Source organism: Dermacentor andersoni, chromosome 2 (genome assembly GCF_023375885.2).
Source record: "Dermacentor andersoni chromosome 2, qqDerAnde1_hic_scaffold, whole genome shotgun sequence".
Taxonomy (NCBI): Eukaryota; Metazoa; Arthropoda; class Arachnida; order Ixodida; family Ixodidae; genus Dermacentor; species Dermacentor andersoni.
The window spans coordinates 59,929,145-59,948,160 of record NC_092815.1 but is presented as its reverse complement, the minus strand read 5'-3'; the positions used below and the strand labels follow the sequence as shown (position 1 = coordinate 59,948,160).

General features: G+C 48.5%; 1 protein-coding gene across 4 annotated transcripts in view; it reads left to right on the top strand.

Annotated features, from left to right (window-relative positions):
• The window catches only part of LOC126542595 (alpha-2-macroglobulin-like protein 1), a 40,796-nt gene extending 33,243 nt beyond the window's left edge, over positions 1-7,553 (top strand). For all 4 annotated transcript variants that reach the window (XM_055077098.2, XM_055077096.2, XM_055077099.2 and 1 more), the window contains exons 21-34: positions 139-387; positions 787-838; positions 958-1,053; positions 1,643-1,816; positions 2,417-2,670; positions 3,191-3,401; positions 3,988-4,157; positions 4,738-4,887; positions 5,037-5,117; positions 5,719-5,831; positions 6,098-6,185; positions 6,298-6,366; positions 6,551-6,653; positions 7,298-7,553. In XM_055077098.2, the coding sequence (XP_054933073.2) occupies positions 139-387; positions 787-838; positions 958-1,053; positions 1,643-1,816; positions 2,417-2,670; positions 3,191-3,401; positions 3,988-4,157; positions 4,738-4,887; positions 5,037-5,117; positions 5,719-5,831; positions 6,098-6,185; positions 6,298-6,366; positions 6,551-6,653; positions 7,298-7,401 (1,914 nt within the window). In that variant the 3' untranslated portion in view covers positions 7,402-7,553. The remainder of the gene's footprint in view (positions 1-138; positions 388-786; positions 839-957; positions 1,054-1,642; positions 1,817-2,416; positions 2,671-3,190; positions 3,402-3,987; positions 4,158-4,737; positions 4,888-5,036; positions 5,118-5,718; positions 5,832-6,097; positions 6,186-6,297; positions 6,367-6,550; positions 6,654-7,297) is intronic.
• The last annotated feature ends 11,463 nt before the right edge of the window (positions 7,554-19,016 follow it).

Here is a 19,016-nt window from a genome sequence, read left to right as displayed (position 1 = left end):
CGCAGAAGGATTTTGCTATACGGTCTACGCTTATGTAACATATCATACGCATATCGCATAAGTTGCGGTATCCACTCGAAAAACCCACCAACATGCCCCGCACGGCATCTGCTTTATATAAATATTTTCAACTTTTAGGTGCGGGTCACTCTAAAGTCCTTGGAAAACTTGGACATTGTGGGCAGCCCCAACAGTACCGACGCTCTACTGTGCCCGAACTCCACGAACTCTGCGTCATTCCCATTCGACGTGCGTGCCACCACCCTTGAGGTGTCCCGACTTGAAGCCCGCGTCCAGACAAGGCCAGAGGCTCAGTCCGAGTACCAGGACGTGAAGTTGTCCAATGTGAACTCAAGTGACACTGTCATTCAGACCATCGATGTCAGGGTGAGTTTAATCTTCATTGGCGTTGACTATGCGAGAAAAGGTCATAACAAGCGATGCTAGTGTTCAAAGCCTCAGCAGTGAAATTAGATTGGCAGAGTTCTGCCCGCTGAATATCGGCTCTTTAAAAACTGCATAACGCGATTCACTCTCCAGCTTACCTGAATCGTTAATATTCCCAGCACATTTTGAAAAACTTGTCACCCCAGCAAGTTGCTTAATATTACAAGTTTTTCCAAATGTGCTGCGAATACGAACGATTCAGGTAAGCTGGAGTGAATCGTGTAATGCAGTTTTCTAACGCTCTGTTTGCCTTCGCAACACCGCCATGTGGGAGGCCTTGTTCTGCAGCAACTTATGCCATATTTAAACTCGGCTAAAATTCTTTTTCTACTTTTCCAGCCTGAAGGGTTCCCAATCTCAAAGATCGACACATACCTCCTCTGTGCCTCAGGTATGCCAGCATGCCTGTGGTTCTCATTGTATTCTACAGTACGTTTAAAACTCCATTCTATGGACGTGGATTGACTGCACCTCTTGTTTCTTCTTTTTTTTTTATTTGTGCTCTCTCAGGTGACCAAAACACTGCTCCCGACAGTTTGCAAGTTAGCCTGCCGACACCAGAAGCTCTCGTGGAAGGTTCTCAGCAGGTTGTATTGGTTGGGACGGGTAAGTGTCTTATTCGGTAAATCTAAAGCTAAGAATTCTCGTGCTGTTGTAAGGCGTATACTTTGCATTTTCTTGCATTGTATTAATTTTTTCTATACCTTTCAAATCCCCTGCCGCAGATTTCTGCATTCCGCGTCTGCAGGGGCATTCAGTCCCTATTCGCGCACTCCTTGCATGCACAATCGCGCAGCTCATTTACGTACGCCATGTGGTTCTTATAACCAACGTTTTAATTAATTGCCACTATTGGCACGCATGTATTGTAGTCATGCTCCTGAGCCTGCCAGTAGTTAGGAAACATCACTCTGATAGTGAAGTTAACTCCAGCGCCACAAACGACTAATATTTGGAATGGGGGATGGCGCTGTATTAACAATCTGCCAAAAGTGATTGTAGTTCTTTAAGCTTAAATTGTGTTGCACATGGCTTCCTTCATGAAGTTCTTTGCGAGACGGTATTTAACCTGGCCTACCGTAGCGTCTCCACTGGTTCTAAACTAGCAGCGCTATGCCACTTCTAATACAGAGTCAAATAAAGTTAGCCACGGAAAAGTACTCTTACAAATAATGCGTTTCTGTCATTCGTGAAGGTGACATCCTCGCACTCAGTCTCAACGACCTGTCTGTCCCCACCATCACCTACTCGAACGCCGAAGGAACTTTGGCTGTGCTAGCTTCGAGCGTCTATCTCCTAAAGTACCTGGAACAGACCGGCACTTTGACCGACACTGTCAGCTCTGGCCTTAGATCTCGCATCCAGCAAGGTTTGTAGCACTCTTCCAGTTGTATTTTCCGCGCATTTTGATTGGTTCACTGGCTGTATTGACAAAAGATAAGTCTTCTGCTGCCTTTGATCAGGAAAATATTTGTGCTGTTGTAGTGAAGGTTTAGAAGTGGGCTAACTCCTTGGGCTTGGTCCCGGGTGCAAGTAGCTCCAAACGCGGACGTATCTTCTGGGACGTCGTCGCATGATTCACCTCAGAATCTTAAATTGGCAGTCTTCCCGATGTTACTATCAGCTGATACAGTTAGGCGTGCATAGGGTATAAGCCATCGAAGTTGGTTCCACTCTTAACAGGAGGGATATGAGTTGGGAATAACTGAAAAAGTTCTTATGATGCAAAAATTTAAGTCTATTATCCTCGTGCAACGAACAAATTCGTTTCATGTAATAATCTAGTGCAACTCCACTAGCTAAACATGGCAGGTACTATGAGAAACTCATACCATATTGGAACAAAAGCCAATGCTAATAATTAGCCTTGCTACAGCTCAGTAGCTTTCGAGTCTTTACAGTACGCGAGTGGTTGCAATAGTAACCCATGCACGAGACGTGCTTATGTAGACTCAGTTTTCCTCTTCAGCTTTCCAGGCCCAGTACAGCTTCCGTTCCTCCGACGGTTCGTACGCGTCGTTCGGATCGAGTGAGTTCCCAAGGAGCGTCTTCCTTACTGCCTTCGCTGTCAAGGCACTGAGCGCTGCCAAGGAATATCTCGGACCTAACGTTGCTTCGGAAATCAACGCCAGCGTGCGTTACGTGACACAGCACTGGAACCCTGACACTGGCTGCTTCGTCGAAAACGAGCCCGGATCGTCCCCGTATGGACCGCGCACAGCCGTGAGTTTACCTTATTTTCAGTCCAGATCGAATGACACTCATGCTGGCCCCGAAAGCCTAGTCACACGCTCATAAGGGGGGGGGGGGGGTAAATATGAAGAAAGCAAAGGTAAAGAAAGTAAAGATGAAATTACACAAGACATATCAAGCAAACAGCCGATCGAAGGGGCTGGCAATGCTGTAAATCATCTCGTTGATTTGAAGCTTGTTGCAAGCTATACAGAGATCATGTACCAAAACTGCAGCCACCGACTAGTTTGCCAGTCGCTACAGAGGACAGCAGCGAAGGCTTCAAGTATACATATCTCGTTGAGCGAAACTTCGGCACAGGCCAGTTTCCTTCATTATGCGGTCCTCTTTGGTTCAATTAACCTTATCTACAAAAGATGGCCCCCATTCTTTATTGCGTCCAATTCTATCTACACCGCAAGATTACCGCATGCTTTCTTTGCACTAATAACTGTTCACCCGAGTCTGCACAGGGCATTGCGAATGGTGGGCTTTTCACTTGTCTTTGCAGCCCGACTTAAGCACAGCGGTTGGCATCATGCTCGCGGAGAGCGGCAACCTTTACGATAACATCACAGCAGGAGTTCTACAATGTCACGATGCCAACAACCTGCCATCTAACCACTCCACAGCTCTGAACGCTTACTTCTCGGCACTTGTCAGTCAGAGTGACAGAGCTAAGAAGGCCCTGGACACTCTGCTTAGTGAAGCAGACAAGACCAGTGAGTACATGAAGCACTGCAGATGAAAGTTTTATTACATTTTAGCTAACGTTGGAGGAATTTCTCTCGGCAATTTGTCAGAGCGAGATGATCAAATACCACATATAATCGCAAGCGAAGGTACGAGTTTGGTTCTAAATCTTTTGAATTGCAATCTCTACACTCCAGACAACTCCTTCATTTCATGAGTGCAGCCTACAAAAGCCTCATTGACGGAATTTTAGTCCCCGTACGGGAGCCCACAGAACATTTCTATGTAATTTTATCATGGCAGTTCGGTACTTCTAAATCCACTCTTGAACGCGTCAGCGATATTGTACGTTTACTCAGGGGCAAACTCGATCCTTCACGCTAAGATATAATGTGCGCATTCCAAGTTACTTGAAGAGTGCCTACTGAAACTCTTGACACTCGTCAAGGCAGATTTTCCTAAATTTTACTTGGCAAAATTCCGCTACCGATATAGCCACATCGGTATTCCTTGATTGTACACGAGAAACCCTGTTCCAGTTCCAATGCATTCAACCTCTTCATTTCGCCCGACCACATCATCCATTTCGATCCATTTGGTCCAATTGTTGTGCAGGTGGCCTGACATCTTGGAGCGGAGACGGTCTGTCCTACGGCTCTGCAGACACCGCGGGCTACGCAGTGTTGGCAGTTAAGCTGCTCGACCGAAACCTCGGAGAGGCGCTGCCCATCGTTCGGTGGCTCATGCAGCAGACCTACGCGAGATATACATTCTCCTTCTCCGAGGTATGCACCCTAAAGAAGACAGCTCCACTGAAGTCAATTTCTTGCAGCGCTAATCACCGTGCAATGCAGGTTCAGCTGTCCCAACGTGTTCAAGCCGTAAATGCAAAGTTCTTAAAAATGCACGGATTGCGACATGATTTAAGTTGAAATCAGTGACTTTCAAATTCGTGTTTTTCATGTGGAATGCCAAGTACCCTCAGTTTGTATAATGCTGTGAACACTTATGTACGATATATACTGGCTTTTAGTTTCATACTTTTCGTGTATGCTTTTAACGTATGGTATTTGCGCGCACGTTGTACCTATACAACACAGTAATTTTTTTTTTCAATCTGTTTCAACGTGTATTGCCTGACACTGGTCTACCGTTTGCTTTGCACGGAAAGCCCAAATGTCTCAAGTGGAAATATTTCCAGTTTTTCTAAGGGCATCCCTCCACTTAGGCAAATAGACATTTATGTCGTCGTCATCGCCAATTCTGATGCCTGTTTGTTGCATTAACTGAAACAACTGTTATTACCTTCTGTAATTTTTCTACCACAAACTTGGCATTGCAATTTTACTTCCTGACGACTTACAGGTTTACGCTGTTGCCATCGAAGCACTCGCCCAGTATTCCAGCGTGGCATTCTCGAAGAAGACCGACCTGACTTTGAACGTTGCTGTTCAGAGTTCATCGCCTGATAAGCTTGCTTTCAGCATCAATGAAGAGAACAAACGGCTTTACCAGGTACTCTCATCTGATCGCTACTCTCTCCTCATATTCGGGAAGAACAATCGCACAGCGTCAATATGCTTGTTCCTTTGACGGTTACGAGTGCCATTGACGACGAAGTGTGAAACCTGCCACGCTTCTAAAGAGCAAATTGTCTTTTTCAGGAGAGTCTTTTGGACAAAAGCGAGTCGTACAGTTTTGAAGCATCTCTTGCTCCGAACAGCGTCGGCTGCGCAGCACTGCAGGTTCGTAGCATTCGGCAAACAATTTAGTGCTTAGTTTGCCTGTGACATTTTAAATGTACATGCGTTCCGGACTGCGTTCGTAGTTTGATCATCGTCCGAACTGCAAGATCCACATTTCATTTAAGAAACAAATTGAATTCTTAAGTGCTATGATTCGGTTGTTTGTGCAACACTGGAACCCATGGTATAGCAACATTACTATGAGCAGAACAAAAATGCACGCAGAGGACAGTTGGCAGCCATCTGAAGACCCATGGGTGAAGTAAAAGTAATGTTTTATTAACCCTTCGATTTTTTTTCTCGGCAACTTGTCACTTGGAAGTGTGGTAAAACCTTTAAAGTATTTCTAGAACTATGCGTGTCTTGGCCCAAGTAACTTGGCTTATGGCAGAGGCCAGTTCATTCAGCTACTCCCTTAGCCTTTAATTGCCTCGTATCTTGTTCTCTAACACACATTCCGTAAGTATTTACTACAGACTAATCAGGCTTAGTGCAGCACTGCAGGCTCGTGGCTTGTTCAGATGTGCCCACCCTACCGTTGTACTAACTTTAGGCGCCCCACGGCTTCAATAACAACTAAAGGTGCTCTTCTGTCTCCCAGGTTAAGTACTACTACAACTCCAGAAATAGTCCGATTCAGAGAGGCATCCAGGTCAATACTTCCGCGTCATCAGGACCAGACTGCAGCACACTTCAGCTGGACATTTGTACACGGTTGGTTTCTATTTCAGTTTCTCTGCTGGCCGGTGCTTGTCGCTTCGATTCTTTCTCAAAGCTTGTGTGTATCGCTCCATTTCACTTCTTGTTGTCCCCGCGCTAGCGTCTAGATTTCGGCTGTTCCAAAACATCGGTCTTGTATTTGTCTGGGACTCCACGCTGACAGCACGCATGATGCAGATCATTACTCACTGACGCATCATAGCTGCGCGTTGCATGCTAACCTACATATGACATTGACCTCACGCTGGTGCTTTTTTCAGGTACACTGAAGGTTTCCTACGTAGTTCTGCAATTGTGCAAGTAACTCTACTCTCTGGCTATACTGCCGATGACCAATCTCTAAAAAACGTAAGTTTAATTATATGAGAACTAACAAATGCGTATGCAGCAGCTCTTTTATATCTCCAAGGTGTAATATTGTTCGGGCATAAGCATTTCTAATTGAAAATTCTTTTCGCAGCTTGTCAGCAGCGGCGTCGTCAAGCGCTATGTTGTGAACGGCAACAAAGTGCAGCTTATTCTTCAGACGGTAATACATTATTATTCTCACAAAACTTGTCGCATGGCAGTGCTGAAGTCTTCCTGCATGTTTGTGTTTGTTTGAGCCAGATTAAGAGTGGTGGACGTCACTCGTGATGCTACCCTTTCCTACACACACACCCTTAGTAAAATACAACTTCTAAACATACTGATCGTCATACAATGTCTTACAGCTGACCATTCAGCCAACGTGCTTCAGCCTGACAGAGAACAGGTACCTGCAAGTGTCCAACCTTCAGAATTCTGTCGTCGAGGTGTACGACTACTACCAGTATCGTAAGTATGAGTCCTACTTTGTAAGATATCGTCATGCTTTCAGGTTACGGTAAAAATGAGTCTGCGCAACATTACCATCACCTGGCGTTACATGCCTTGTTCCACGCTATATCTACTGTTTCTTGGTTGTGCATAACTCCAATTCCTGACTAAAATATTCTCGTTTGCATTCAGTTTTTACTTCATCACACCTATTTTACGTAGCTCTTTCAATACGTATACTTTATAGCGTTGTGCGGTCTCAAGTGAAACGCTTGTAATGTTAAATAGATTTAGAATTCCGCCTTCTCATAACGGTAGTTAGCTCTTGCGTTGTGCATTGACCATCCCATCCATATGACTGCTGCACGGCTTTCGTGCCATTTCGAGATGCCAAAACACATTTATGCTTTTATTGGTGTAAGAAAATGGCGTCTGTATTAAGGCCCCACATTTTTTTAGGTTTTCATGTATCGGCTAAATATATACATTCAGTTCTACGTGCCTGACACAATATTCAGGAATTGAATTATAAATGTTGGCACGCCTCCGATATTCCTCCGCACTCAAGCGATTTACCAATCTCGAGGTTTCTGCTCTGGCTTTACATCGTTAAAGTCCAGCATGCGGAAGTGCCAAGTTATCCGTGTCGATTCTTAACGCAGAGTACAAGGCAACGTCTGGGTACGGACTGGAGGGCAACTGTACGCCTGCTGAGATCGCACCACCCACAAGCCTCAATGAAGTGGACAGCGTGATATACGTTTAACTCTTCACTCCTGCCTTCATGCATCAACACTTCTCTACATCTAGACACACGATCTCAAGTGCCTACGAGTCATCTGTCTTGTGATACTTTGTGTTGGTGTGTTTTTATCGAACTTTTCTGTCATTCACAATAAACCATACGCAATCAAGTAATCCCATGACTACATTCTTTCAACCACATGCTGTGACGCCTGTTTCAGGATACCTCAGCCGATGCTTCGTTTTCTAGTTTTGCCTGAGCATACACGGCACATTCCCAAAACTGTCTACGCGTTTACGTACGCAGCTGCCATCTTAGCTGTTGCCTTCAATCTTAGAGCCTTATTTCATCATCAGCTTCGAGCATGCGGCACACACCTTCAGGGCTTACCTTGTCTGCTGTTATAGCAATTCAGAGGAAAAGCGTGCGCTGCATCAGCCAGTGTAGCAGTTGAAGCAAACTCGAATAGATTGTCTTGCGCGTGAGTTTAAAGACTTCTGCCTGCTGGCTCCACTCACCCTTGCGGTGCAATGTTATAGGTGAATGCTTTCCTTCAAAGTAATAGTCCTTTACTGTGAGTATAACGCCACAAACAAAAATTACCTATGCATAATTTAAGGGGAACTAAAGGCAAGCATTAAGTAATGTGACGGATTACTGCTGGTGGCGTCAATATTATTGTGAACAGAGCCTTAGTAAACGAGAAATTGATGTAAATGCAGGACACCATTACATGGGACATTCAAGCACTCGCCCGATGACGAAGGCACACCTCATTTAAATTCTCTAGCTCATCCACTTGGTATAAAAACATCATTGTATTGCATTGTATGACGAAAGAAAATGTTACTTGTACATTTCTATTTCATATTTAGAAAAATTGATTTGCATTACCCTTGAGAACGACGCGAGCAGTTCAAAGGTTTCGTTTTCGCTTGACTTTGCACCACCCGCGATTTCGCATTTCAGTACTTTCCTTATCGCGTTGTTCTGCACTGGTTTTGCTAGTTCGCGAAACGCGTGCAATAAGCAGAGATTTCCGCTTCTGAGGAGAATTCCACTTCAGTCCTGAGGAGCAGGCCTTCCTCAACATGCAGTTAGTTGCGGTAACACCAGTATGGACGCAGGGCATGCGGCACATGGTTCTTCGTTTCCGGCCATTCTGTGCTCGAGTAACGGCGCAGTTCAGCCATACTGGCGTCTTTGTTAGTTTCGTGCCGAATACTCTCGAGCTGCTGGTCTGACACAGGAAGCGAAGAAATAACGCTGACTTGAAATTGTTCTGTCTCGTCGGTTAGTTCTGTAGCACTCGGGAAGCGAGAAAGCGCATCAGCTAGAAATAACTCCTTGCCTGGCTTGAACGTGACCTTGATTGGGAATCTTTGCAAAAGAAGCCTCATGCGCTGCAATCGTAGCGGGCATTCAAAAAGTGGCTTTTTGAATATAGATTCCAGAGGCCTGTGATCCGACTCGACGGTAACCTCTGACTGCCCGAAGATATAATCTTGAAATTTTGTGCAACCATGAAGAATTGCTAATGTTTCCTTCTCTATCTGCGCGTAGCGCTGCTGTGCTTCCGTTAGCGAACGGGATGAGTAGGCAACTGGCTGCCCACCCTGTAGAAGAACTGCTCCTACGCCATGCTGACTGGCGTCTACTGACAAGGTCAATGGTTTTTCTTGGTTAAAATAGGCAAGGACTGGCGCCTTTGTGAGGGTCGCTCGAAGCTGACGAAAGCTGTTTTCTTGCTGGTCTGTCCAGATCCACGCGACGTCCTTTTTTAACAACTCGCGAACCCGCGCTGACAACGTGGATATGTTAGGGACAAACCGAGCCACGAAGTTCATCATGCCGAGGAAAACTTGCAGTTGCTTACGGTTTTGTGGTGGCGGGACTTGCACGATGTCTTCGACTCTGCTCGGGTCCAGGCAAAGCCCCTCTGGAGTGGCCCATGTGGCCCATGTAGCGGACTCTGGGGCTGGAGGAAATTTCACTTGTTCTTATTGAGCTTCAGGCTGTGTTGTCTACACCGGGACAGCAAAGCTACTAAATTTCTGTCGTGTTGCTCTTGTGGCTGTCCCCAAACCAATATGTCGTCCATAACGACGTCAACACCCCTCAAGCCCTCTAGTACCTGGTGCATCACCCGCTGAAAAATTTCCGGCGCTGAAGTGATGCCGAACGGCATGTGCAGGAATCTGTATCGCCCGTAGGGCGTGCTCATAGTGCATAAGCGGAAGCTCGGCTCGTCTAACTTAATCTGCCAGAATCCTGACGATGAATCCAGAGTAGAAAAGAATTTCGCTCCATGCAGCCGCGGTAGGATATCTTCTAACGTCGGCATGTGGTAGTGCTCTCTTAAAAGAGCCTTATTCAAGTCGGATGGGTCCAAGCATATGCGTACTTTTATTGCGAAGCAATACTACTTTAGGTCGCACTTCAGCCCGTTCCGTGGCGAGGCGGTGGTAGGCACCATTGACCTTTAGCGTGACCTCGCTGCGTGACGTCACACCACATGACCTAGAGTGACGTCACACCAGCTGTGTAGAAACGGGGCCCCATCTCACGCCGTCGCGAGGCGAGGCGGTAGCCACCAACGGCGGCCTAACTCCCGCTCCTCTCACCAGGGGCGCTACGGACATGTTACGTTTCGCCTACAACGCGCGGTAATGCCGGCGCGGATGCAACGGACGCCGGGGCTTCGTTCAAAGCGGCGGACATTTTTGGCCCGTTCGACGCCGCCGCAACGCCTCCCCGCCAAGCGTGTCCAGGCGTGTTTCAGTGCCACGTGTCTTCGTGTGTGCGTGTGTGTGTGTGTGCCCACGCTTGTCAAAGCGCGGCAGCCGGGGAGCGGAGCTCCCCAAGTGAGGAGCCAACAGGTCTGTCCGTCGGCGGGTTGCCGATGCGTCACTACACTCGGCTCACCATGTCTCTCGGCTCGACCGTGCGCGCCGTCGTGGGCTCATGCTCCGCCGTCCCGTGACCTTCATCCCGTGACCTTCATCCCGTGACCTTCATCCCGTGACCTTCATCCCGTGACCTTCCCTTTTGGACCGCGACGCCGAAAGTATAAGAGCAGCTGCCCCCGGACGCCAGGAGAGAGGCTCCGATTTGTACTGTTGAGTTACGTGCTCTCCCGTCTCTCCACTTCGGTCGAACTGACCGGCCGCTCTTTTGCTATGTTAGAATAAACAAGTTGTTCTGTTACCAGTCTTCTCTTGCTTTGCCGGGACCTTCGGATGCTTCCAGTGCCCCAGGCCGCCAGGCCAACGCTACCCTTGGGGCTTGCGACCCATTGGCAATAACGGGCGTCAGCACCGAGACCCCAACAACTCGTGCCAGCGGTGCGATTACTACAGACACTATTGCTTCGCAATCACCAGGCTTAACCAAGCTAAGCCATGGCCGTTTTCTCTTTCTTTACTACCACAACCATGTGATTACACCGGGAAGTCGGCTCTGTTACCTTAGCAACGACGCCGTCGTGCTCCATCCGATCCAGCTCAGCTCGGACGCGCTCCTGAAGGGCGATGGCGATTCGTCGCGCTGGCTTGACGACGCCTCGAGCTTCAGGTTTCAGCTCCATGTGGTAGGCTACGTCTTTCATTTCTCCCAGCCCCTGGAAAACATCTCGAAATCTTTCCACTATTTCGTTAGTTTCCAAGGCGTCTACGGTGTTTATGCGGCCAATCAGCCCTAAGCGTTCAGCCACCTTGCCACTCAATGTAACAGGAACCGCTTGTTTCACGATAAAGAATAGCGCCGTGGTAGACTGCGTTGTACTGGCGACCTGAAGCTCGATCTTCTTCGTCGCCTTTTCTATGTGCCCGAAAGGCGACCGTAGCGTAGAGCAGCAGTCTTGTGCTGGCTTCGTAGTTATGTTTCTGAGTGTCACTTCGGGCATGACGCAACAGTTGGCGCTGGTATCAATTTTGCAGCGTATGACGGAACCTGCGATGTCGACAGTCGCTGACCAGCGGTCGTGGCCATCAATTGCATTGACTTCGAGGGTTTGAAGAAAATAGCCCTCGTCCTCGGCCATTTCGACCTGTTTTATCTTACATGCTTGGCCCCTGGTCTCGCTTCTGGTTGACGACACGCCCGCGCGAAGTGGTTTCGGTCGCCACACTTGTTACAGCGCTTGCCTTGCGCAGGGCTTGCTTTGCTTTTGCTTGCTTTGACTTTGCTTTTCCGTGTGTGTAAGAGCAGTTTGAGCAAATTCCAAGGCTTGCCTTTGATTTCACAGCATGTACGGTGGCCTCGTCGGTTGCGCTTACTTCTGCCTCCCTGATCTGCTTAAAGTGCTCCTTCGCATGTTCCCTTGCTCGGCATATTTCCACTGTTTTGGGATACGACGGATTTTCAGACAGAAGTTTCTGCTGCAGGTCCTTGTCTATAACTCCTAGAATTATTCGACTGTACAGTAATCTGTCTTCTAGTTCTCCGAATTCACACAAGCGAGCAAGAGTTTGAATATCGATCAGCCACTCGTTAAAAAATTCGCCCTCACGTTGATCTCGGGAGCCGAAACGAAACTCGCTGAACGTTAAATTCTACACTGGTTTGTAGTGGGCCTCGAATTTTTCAATGACCTTATCGAGGTCTTGCTTTTCGTCCTCATTTGCGAATTTGAAGGTATAGAACACCCGCCTTGCTTCTTCACCAACTGTCACAAGAAGTGTTGCTGCCTGAACTTCTTTAGGCTGCTTCCTTAGTCCGGTCGCCGTAGAAAATAGAGTAAACTCACTTTTGCAGATGATCCAGTTCTGGTAAGCGTCACCCGTACTTTCCAGTGGCTTTGGCGGTGATAGAACTGTCGACGCCATACTTCTTTCTCTGGAGTGTGCTAGGGGTGCAGCTGGACGAGGTGGCGGGGAAGAACAGTGGTGAACGCGGCTTGCGAAACGCGTCGCCGCTCCACTTCTGACACCATGCGAACGGTCGGGAGGCAGGGAACAAAGTGTGTTTATTATCAGACAAGGGGCTGCATATATAGGGACAGATACAAATATGAGCATGCGCACTTCGTACCGTAAGGGCACGTGTTAACATGACAGTGCGCATACTTACAGCCGCGACACGGCTTCATACCAGAGTTACTATCCAGCTGTCTGCGCTGTTCGTTTGTGGCCGGAAATGTCAATACGGCAGAACAATGTTTTTAACAAACTCACCGCGGTAACCCCGTGGCTATGACGTTGCGCTGCTGAGGTCGCTGGTTCGATCCCCGGCCGCGGCAGCCAATGCAAAAGCGTTCCTGTACTTTGAATTGGGTGCACGGTAAAGAACATCAGGTGGTCAGACTTAATCCGGAGTCCACCAGTATACAGCGTGCCTCATAATAGGATCGGAGTTTTGGCACGTAAACGCCAGGAATTTAATTTGTTTTAATGGTTTAGCAAATGTGTACTTCTCTCCCACGCTTCTTATTGCAAAATATAAACCAACGTCACCGAAACTATATAAACTATACTGATAATAATTGGCAGTATTTGGCCTGTTCTCAGAAAAAAATTCCCTTTAACGTTGCGCTTGTGCAGATGCCGCGTTTCCGCGGCTACGCGTCGCCACTCAAGTTCAGAGCCGCTAATTCGCGACGAACTCTTAAGGAAACGAAACATTTTCAGTCTGAACTTCGAATTGCACGTTGTGGGTACGTCCCCGTTTATTTGTACGTCCCACTGAATCCAACTGTCGACATAATCTTCAAGTAGGACGTAGCAATACAAAAGAAAACATGCTGGACCACTCGACACTCGTTCCTTTGCTTTTCATTTGTTCTTACTAAATTGTGTCCTTTCGTAGCCATCCGTGTTGTGGACTTTTCATAAAGGTTAATTTCTTGGGGCCTTCCTTGTCCAAAGCCCCTTAAATCGCAGAGTCGAGGATTAGCTGATTTGCATTTGGCTGTACGCCACGACATTGTAAAGAGGTGCATGAAAGGCAAAATTTCGCCTGCTCTTATTGGCTGCTCTATTCTTAATAAAGTTCAAATGAACATATCTTTTGTATACACCATAACTTAGCGTAAATTCATACTCTTTGCCTCGGTTCGAGTACATACGGTGCCCGTCTTAGCCCACACACTAGCCCAGTTATTGCAGTAAGCGTCGACGACGGCCGCTTCAAGAAAGAACTGTACCGCCTAAATACTGAATTCACAGTTTACGTCACGTACTCATATAATGATTTGTTTTGTATTTTATGCATCAGTTAAGTTCCTAACTAAACATTTATCATGGTATACATTGTATTTGTAGGCCCTGGTCGTTCCTGCCACGGGTACAAAACAGCAATGAACATGTAAGATCTATTCTGAGGTTCAGAAGGAGATAGGGCTTGAAGTGTTAAACAGTGTTCGAGATATGGGATGTCATTGAAACCAACGTCTCCATTTCGAAAGGTTGAATCCAGAGACATCCCTTGATCGACATCTGCTGGCTATTTTTTACTAGACAGAGACAGTGGGGACAGGAAGTGTATGGGGGTCAACCAGACGAGCGTCCGGTTGTTACTACATGTCCCCGCTACAAGTTACTACTACTACATGTCATACATAATAAATGCTAGCGAAAGCAATTGAAATGCCCCGAAATTAAGCCCATAATATAATCCAATCTCAGTGCGGTCTGCTTCTCAGAAACAATACCAGGCAATGAGCACGGACCAGAGAACTCGATCATGCGCTATTATATATGCCTATAAAAAAAATTATGCGGATCCCATGTACTGTGGCCTGTTTGTATTGAACGTGTACAGTAGACCCAAAGGCAAACACCGCTTTAGCACGTTACTGCGAAAGGCGAGCGAGGCAGCCGGCGACGGGCCGTTAATCATCGCGGGTGATTTCAACGCGCCTCACGCGGCGTGGGGGTACAACTACGAAACGCCGAAGGGTAAGCGCCTGTGCGAAGGTGCGCAGAATGAGGAGCTGGAGCTGGTTACGGACCCTTCCGCGGCCACATGCAAGGGCAACAGCGTATGTGCGGACACTTCGCCCGACCTCACGTTTACGAAGAACGTAGCTGGCGCGCGGTGGCAAAACACGCAGGAGGACTTGGGTAGCGATCACTCGGTGATCGAGATCCAGGTCGACGTGGGACCGCACTACCATCACCACGGTCGTCGGGACAGCACCAAGGGCAACCACTATCGGCTGGTAGAATGGGACGCGTTTCGCAAAGCCCGAAAAGAGCATAATCGCGGCAGCGAGGCAATCGACGACATCGAGAGCTGGACCGCGACGCTCAGGAGGGACGTTGAAGCGGCAACGCGGGAAGTACCGCAGGAAGCACACCTAAAGGTGATAGATAGATAGTAAACTCCTACACATGTGGGAAGCCAAGCGCAGCCTGCAAGACAGGTGGAAGCGTCAACGACACAATCAAACGCTGCGCAGACGCATAACACGGCTAAACAGAGACATAGAAGACCACGCATTGCAGGTATGCCAAACGCAATGGGAGGAGACGTGCAACGGTATGGAGAACCAGCTAGGAACGGCCAAGACATGGCACCTCCTCCGGCATCTCTTGGAACCTAAGGAGACCAAATCAGCGCACGCGCATAAGATCAACAAGCTAGTACACGACTACGAAGGCACGTCCACGGACGTTCTAGAAGCCGTGCGAACCCGTTACGTCAAGGCAACTAGCCCCGTCGCGCATCCGGCGTACGCAGGGGAGAGTAACGCGCAGCTAGATGAGGACTTTAGCGTAGCAGAGGTGAGGGCGGTACTGCACAAGCTCAACAGAAAATCGGCGTCGGGCCCGGACGGTGTAACCAATAAAATGCTCCGCAACTTGGACGACGAGTCGATAGAACGGCTGACGGACTACATTAACGTGTGCTGGAATGCCGGCGCGATACCGAGCTCGTGGAAAACGGCGCGCATAATTATGATCCCCAAACCGGGCAAACGGGTACAGATCGACAATCTTCGACCAATATCCCTGACGTCCTACGTCGGCAAAGTCATGGAACACGCGGATCTCACTCGCCTTACCAACTACCTCGAGGACCGAGACATGCTGCCGCACACGATGCTGGGGTTCCGTCGTGGCCTTTCTACGCAGGACGTCATGATTCAGCTCAAACACCACATCGTAGACAATCCCACGCGATCCACAAAAGCAGTACTCAGTCTTGACCTCAAAAAGGCGTTCGACAACGTAAAACAGGCCGTGATACTTGAAAGCATACGAGCATTGGGACTGGGCGAGAGAACGTACGAATACGTGCGGGACTTCCTTGTATACGGGTCGCTATGCCCGCATAGTGCTCGGCGGACTGGAATCGCAAGACATAGACATAGGTGGCACGGGCACGCCGCAGGGCTCCGTCATCTCGCCCATGCTCTTTAACGTCGTGCTTCTCGGGTTACCCCAGAAACTGGCAGAGACAGAAGGCCTCCATCACAGCTTGTACACCGATGACATCATGCTCTGGGTTGCTGAGGGAAATGACGGCCACGTAGAGCAAACCTTACAGGCGGCTGTCGACGCGGTGCAGGAGTATCTGCGCGATACGGGCCTCGAATGCTCCGCGGCCAAATCGGAGCTCCTGCTTTACAGACCCACGCGCAGGGGCCGCAAACCCAAGAACGCCGATTCCGCATCCGAGCGCGCAGATAGAGAAATTAGAGTACTCACATCGGACGGCATCGTTAACCCGCATGTTCACAACATTAGGGTACTGGGCTTACACCTGTCAGCCAATCGCCACAACGGCGAAACCGTACGCAGACTAGAGCGTGCGGTCGATGAAACGATCCGGTTACTGAAACGTATTGCGTACGAACAGACGTAGTGGAATAAAAGAAAGCAATACGATCCGCCTGGTACAGGCGTTCGTAATTAGTCACATAAAGTACGCCGCCTCCTACCTCAAGTGGCAGGTGGCCGCACGAACGAAACTAGACCGCCTCATCCGCAAGGCGTACAAACGTGCCATAGGATTGCCGCTCAATACCAGCACGGATAAGTTTCTCGAACTGGGTTTACACAATACCTTAGACGAGATAATAGAAGCGCACAACGTCGCGCAGTACGAGCGTTTGGCAAAAATCAGAACCGGACGACACATCCTCGAGACGCTGGGCATCAGCTACCACACGCAGCAGGGCGAAAAGGTCGCGATACCCACACCGATTCGCGAGCGCATCGCCGTTTCGCCGTTGCCCAAGAACATGCACCCGACGCATCACGTTGGCCGGCACAACAGGCGCGCGCGAGACTTGCAAAAGAAATACGGCAACAACAAAGAAACTGTTTACGTAGATGCGGCCCGTTACGAGCGGCGACGTGGTTTCGCGGTCGCAATCACGTACCACAGCGGAACTTGCGTCGCGAGCGCGACGATACGCACGGAAGAGACAGAGGCGGCCGACCGAGGAAGCAGCGATAGCCCTCGCGGTAGCCACCACGGACGCCGAGGTGATAATAAGCGACTCACAGGCAGCGATACGCAACTACGCTAGCGGCCGGATCTCCCGGGAAGCGGCCCGCATTCTCGAAATTCAACAGGGCAATATTTGCCGTTAAAACGACCGTTTCCTCGTATGGACCCCCGCCCACACGGACCCTCCGCTCCCGGGAAACGAGACGGCCCACGCCACGGCTCGAGGACTTACATGCCGAGCCGTGGCGCCCGCCGGCAATACCGACGTCTCGCCCACCGCGAGAGCGATGCGGGAGTGGACCTGGGGGGATCGCATGACCACTTTCAGAGACATCACGCAACACTACAGATTGAACAGACCGCACGCCAAACTAAACAAGAAACAGGCGGTTGCCTGGAGGCAATTGCAGACACACACATATCCGAACGCGGCGATCCTTCACCTCTCCTACCCCGACATTTATCCGTCCGACGACTGTAAAGCGTGCGGAACCAGAGCGACGCTGCAGCACATGCTGTGGGCATGCACCGGTAGCGAGCAGCAGGAGTCCCCGACGAACGGGATAGAAACGGCAGTCTCGAACCGAGGGTCGCGTTGGGAGGCGGCCCTGCTCAGTCACGACCTAGCCGATCAACTGTGGGCCGTCCGGCAGGCCGAGAAAGCCGCCCGAGTCCAAGGACTCGAGGCCGTCACCTAGGCTGGGGTGTTTATGGCCCCACCCCGCCCGAATCGCCGGACATTTGCAATAAAGTTTTCACTCCCATGTACTGTGGGAACCGATTTAAGTGAAGCTTCGCATGGTGTTTGCTTTGATTGGCGATAGTTAGCGGTGATGTTGGTGGCCGATGTATAATTTCTTCAGCGTTTAGTCAAATACGAGAGTGGTGAGTTGATGTTAAACGTTACCTTGCGTGCACTACTGCTGTTTGCCTGCGTATTCCACAGAACACAAAGGGACACGTGTTTGGTTGAGTCGTTCTCGTGCGTCATTGTTCATAATATCTGAGAGGGTTGAGCATTATCACTGGCTCACATGACACATCCCATCGTGGCAGAAGCGTTAAACCTTAATTGTAATACGAGGCTCTGTGTAATTCAAGTAATTATTATAATTGTATTTATATATTGTATACATACATTCTCGGCGTCCACCACGTTTTGCTGCGTAGTGAATACGCTCCTCTGCCGCGCGACGCGCTTCCTTCGGGCCTGGCTGCGCTCGACTCTGAGCGCAAGCTTTGGAGCCATTTTGCTCGTTCGTGTTTACTTGCTCCATCTGCATACGTGGCCAGCACACTGTTGAGAGGCCAGCTCCAAGCGCTCTCTTCCGGCTATGGACGATTGTAATGTTTACACTATCCCAGCCAGCACGCGACCTCCACAGCCCATCACCTTCATGTTCGTCGCACAGGAAATCAAGCACAGCACGTGACACACGCACAAACTGTGAAACGCTACCGCGGCGGCGGCGGCGAACATGGATGGATGGATGGATGGATGGATGAATCCATCCATCCATCCGTCCATCCGTCCGTCCGTCCGTCCGTCCCTCCATCCATCCATCCATCCATCCACCCATCCATCCATCCATCCATCCATCCATCCATCCATCCATCCATCCATCCATCCATCCATCCATCCATCCATCCATCCATCCATCAGTCAATCAATCAATTTTTATTATTACATAAAGTTACATTACAGATAGAGGTATACAGAAGGAGGTCCCATAGTAAAAACTGAATTGGGACTTCCTTTCATCGTTAACATAAAAGTTCCATTGGCAAGAAACACCAACTGAATCAGTACAATTACAGAAATGATAAATAATGAAAAACACATATTTATTTCATTTATTTATTTATTTCATATACCTCACAGGCTCCAGAAAGGAGTATTGCGTGAGGGCGGCGGTACAAATAACAACGTTACCTTGTAAGTGAAGGTATTAAGTAAATGAAGATATTAATAGACAACAATATATCGACAGTAAGCAATATTGTGAAGCTAGATAAAACTAACAAAAGAAGAGGAAAATGAATAAAAAAATAAATAAAGAAGACTAAAGTAAAATGTTGGAGTGCATAAGAATGGCAGGTCTAAAACAAAATTTTGGTTATAAAGAACATAGTGTCCCATACCTATCATATAACAAAAGCTTTTCAGTTCATCACAAAATTCTATGCATTAAGTGTATTCAATCATAACCAATCATAATCATAATCAATTCATAATC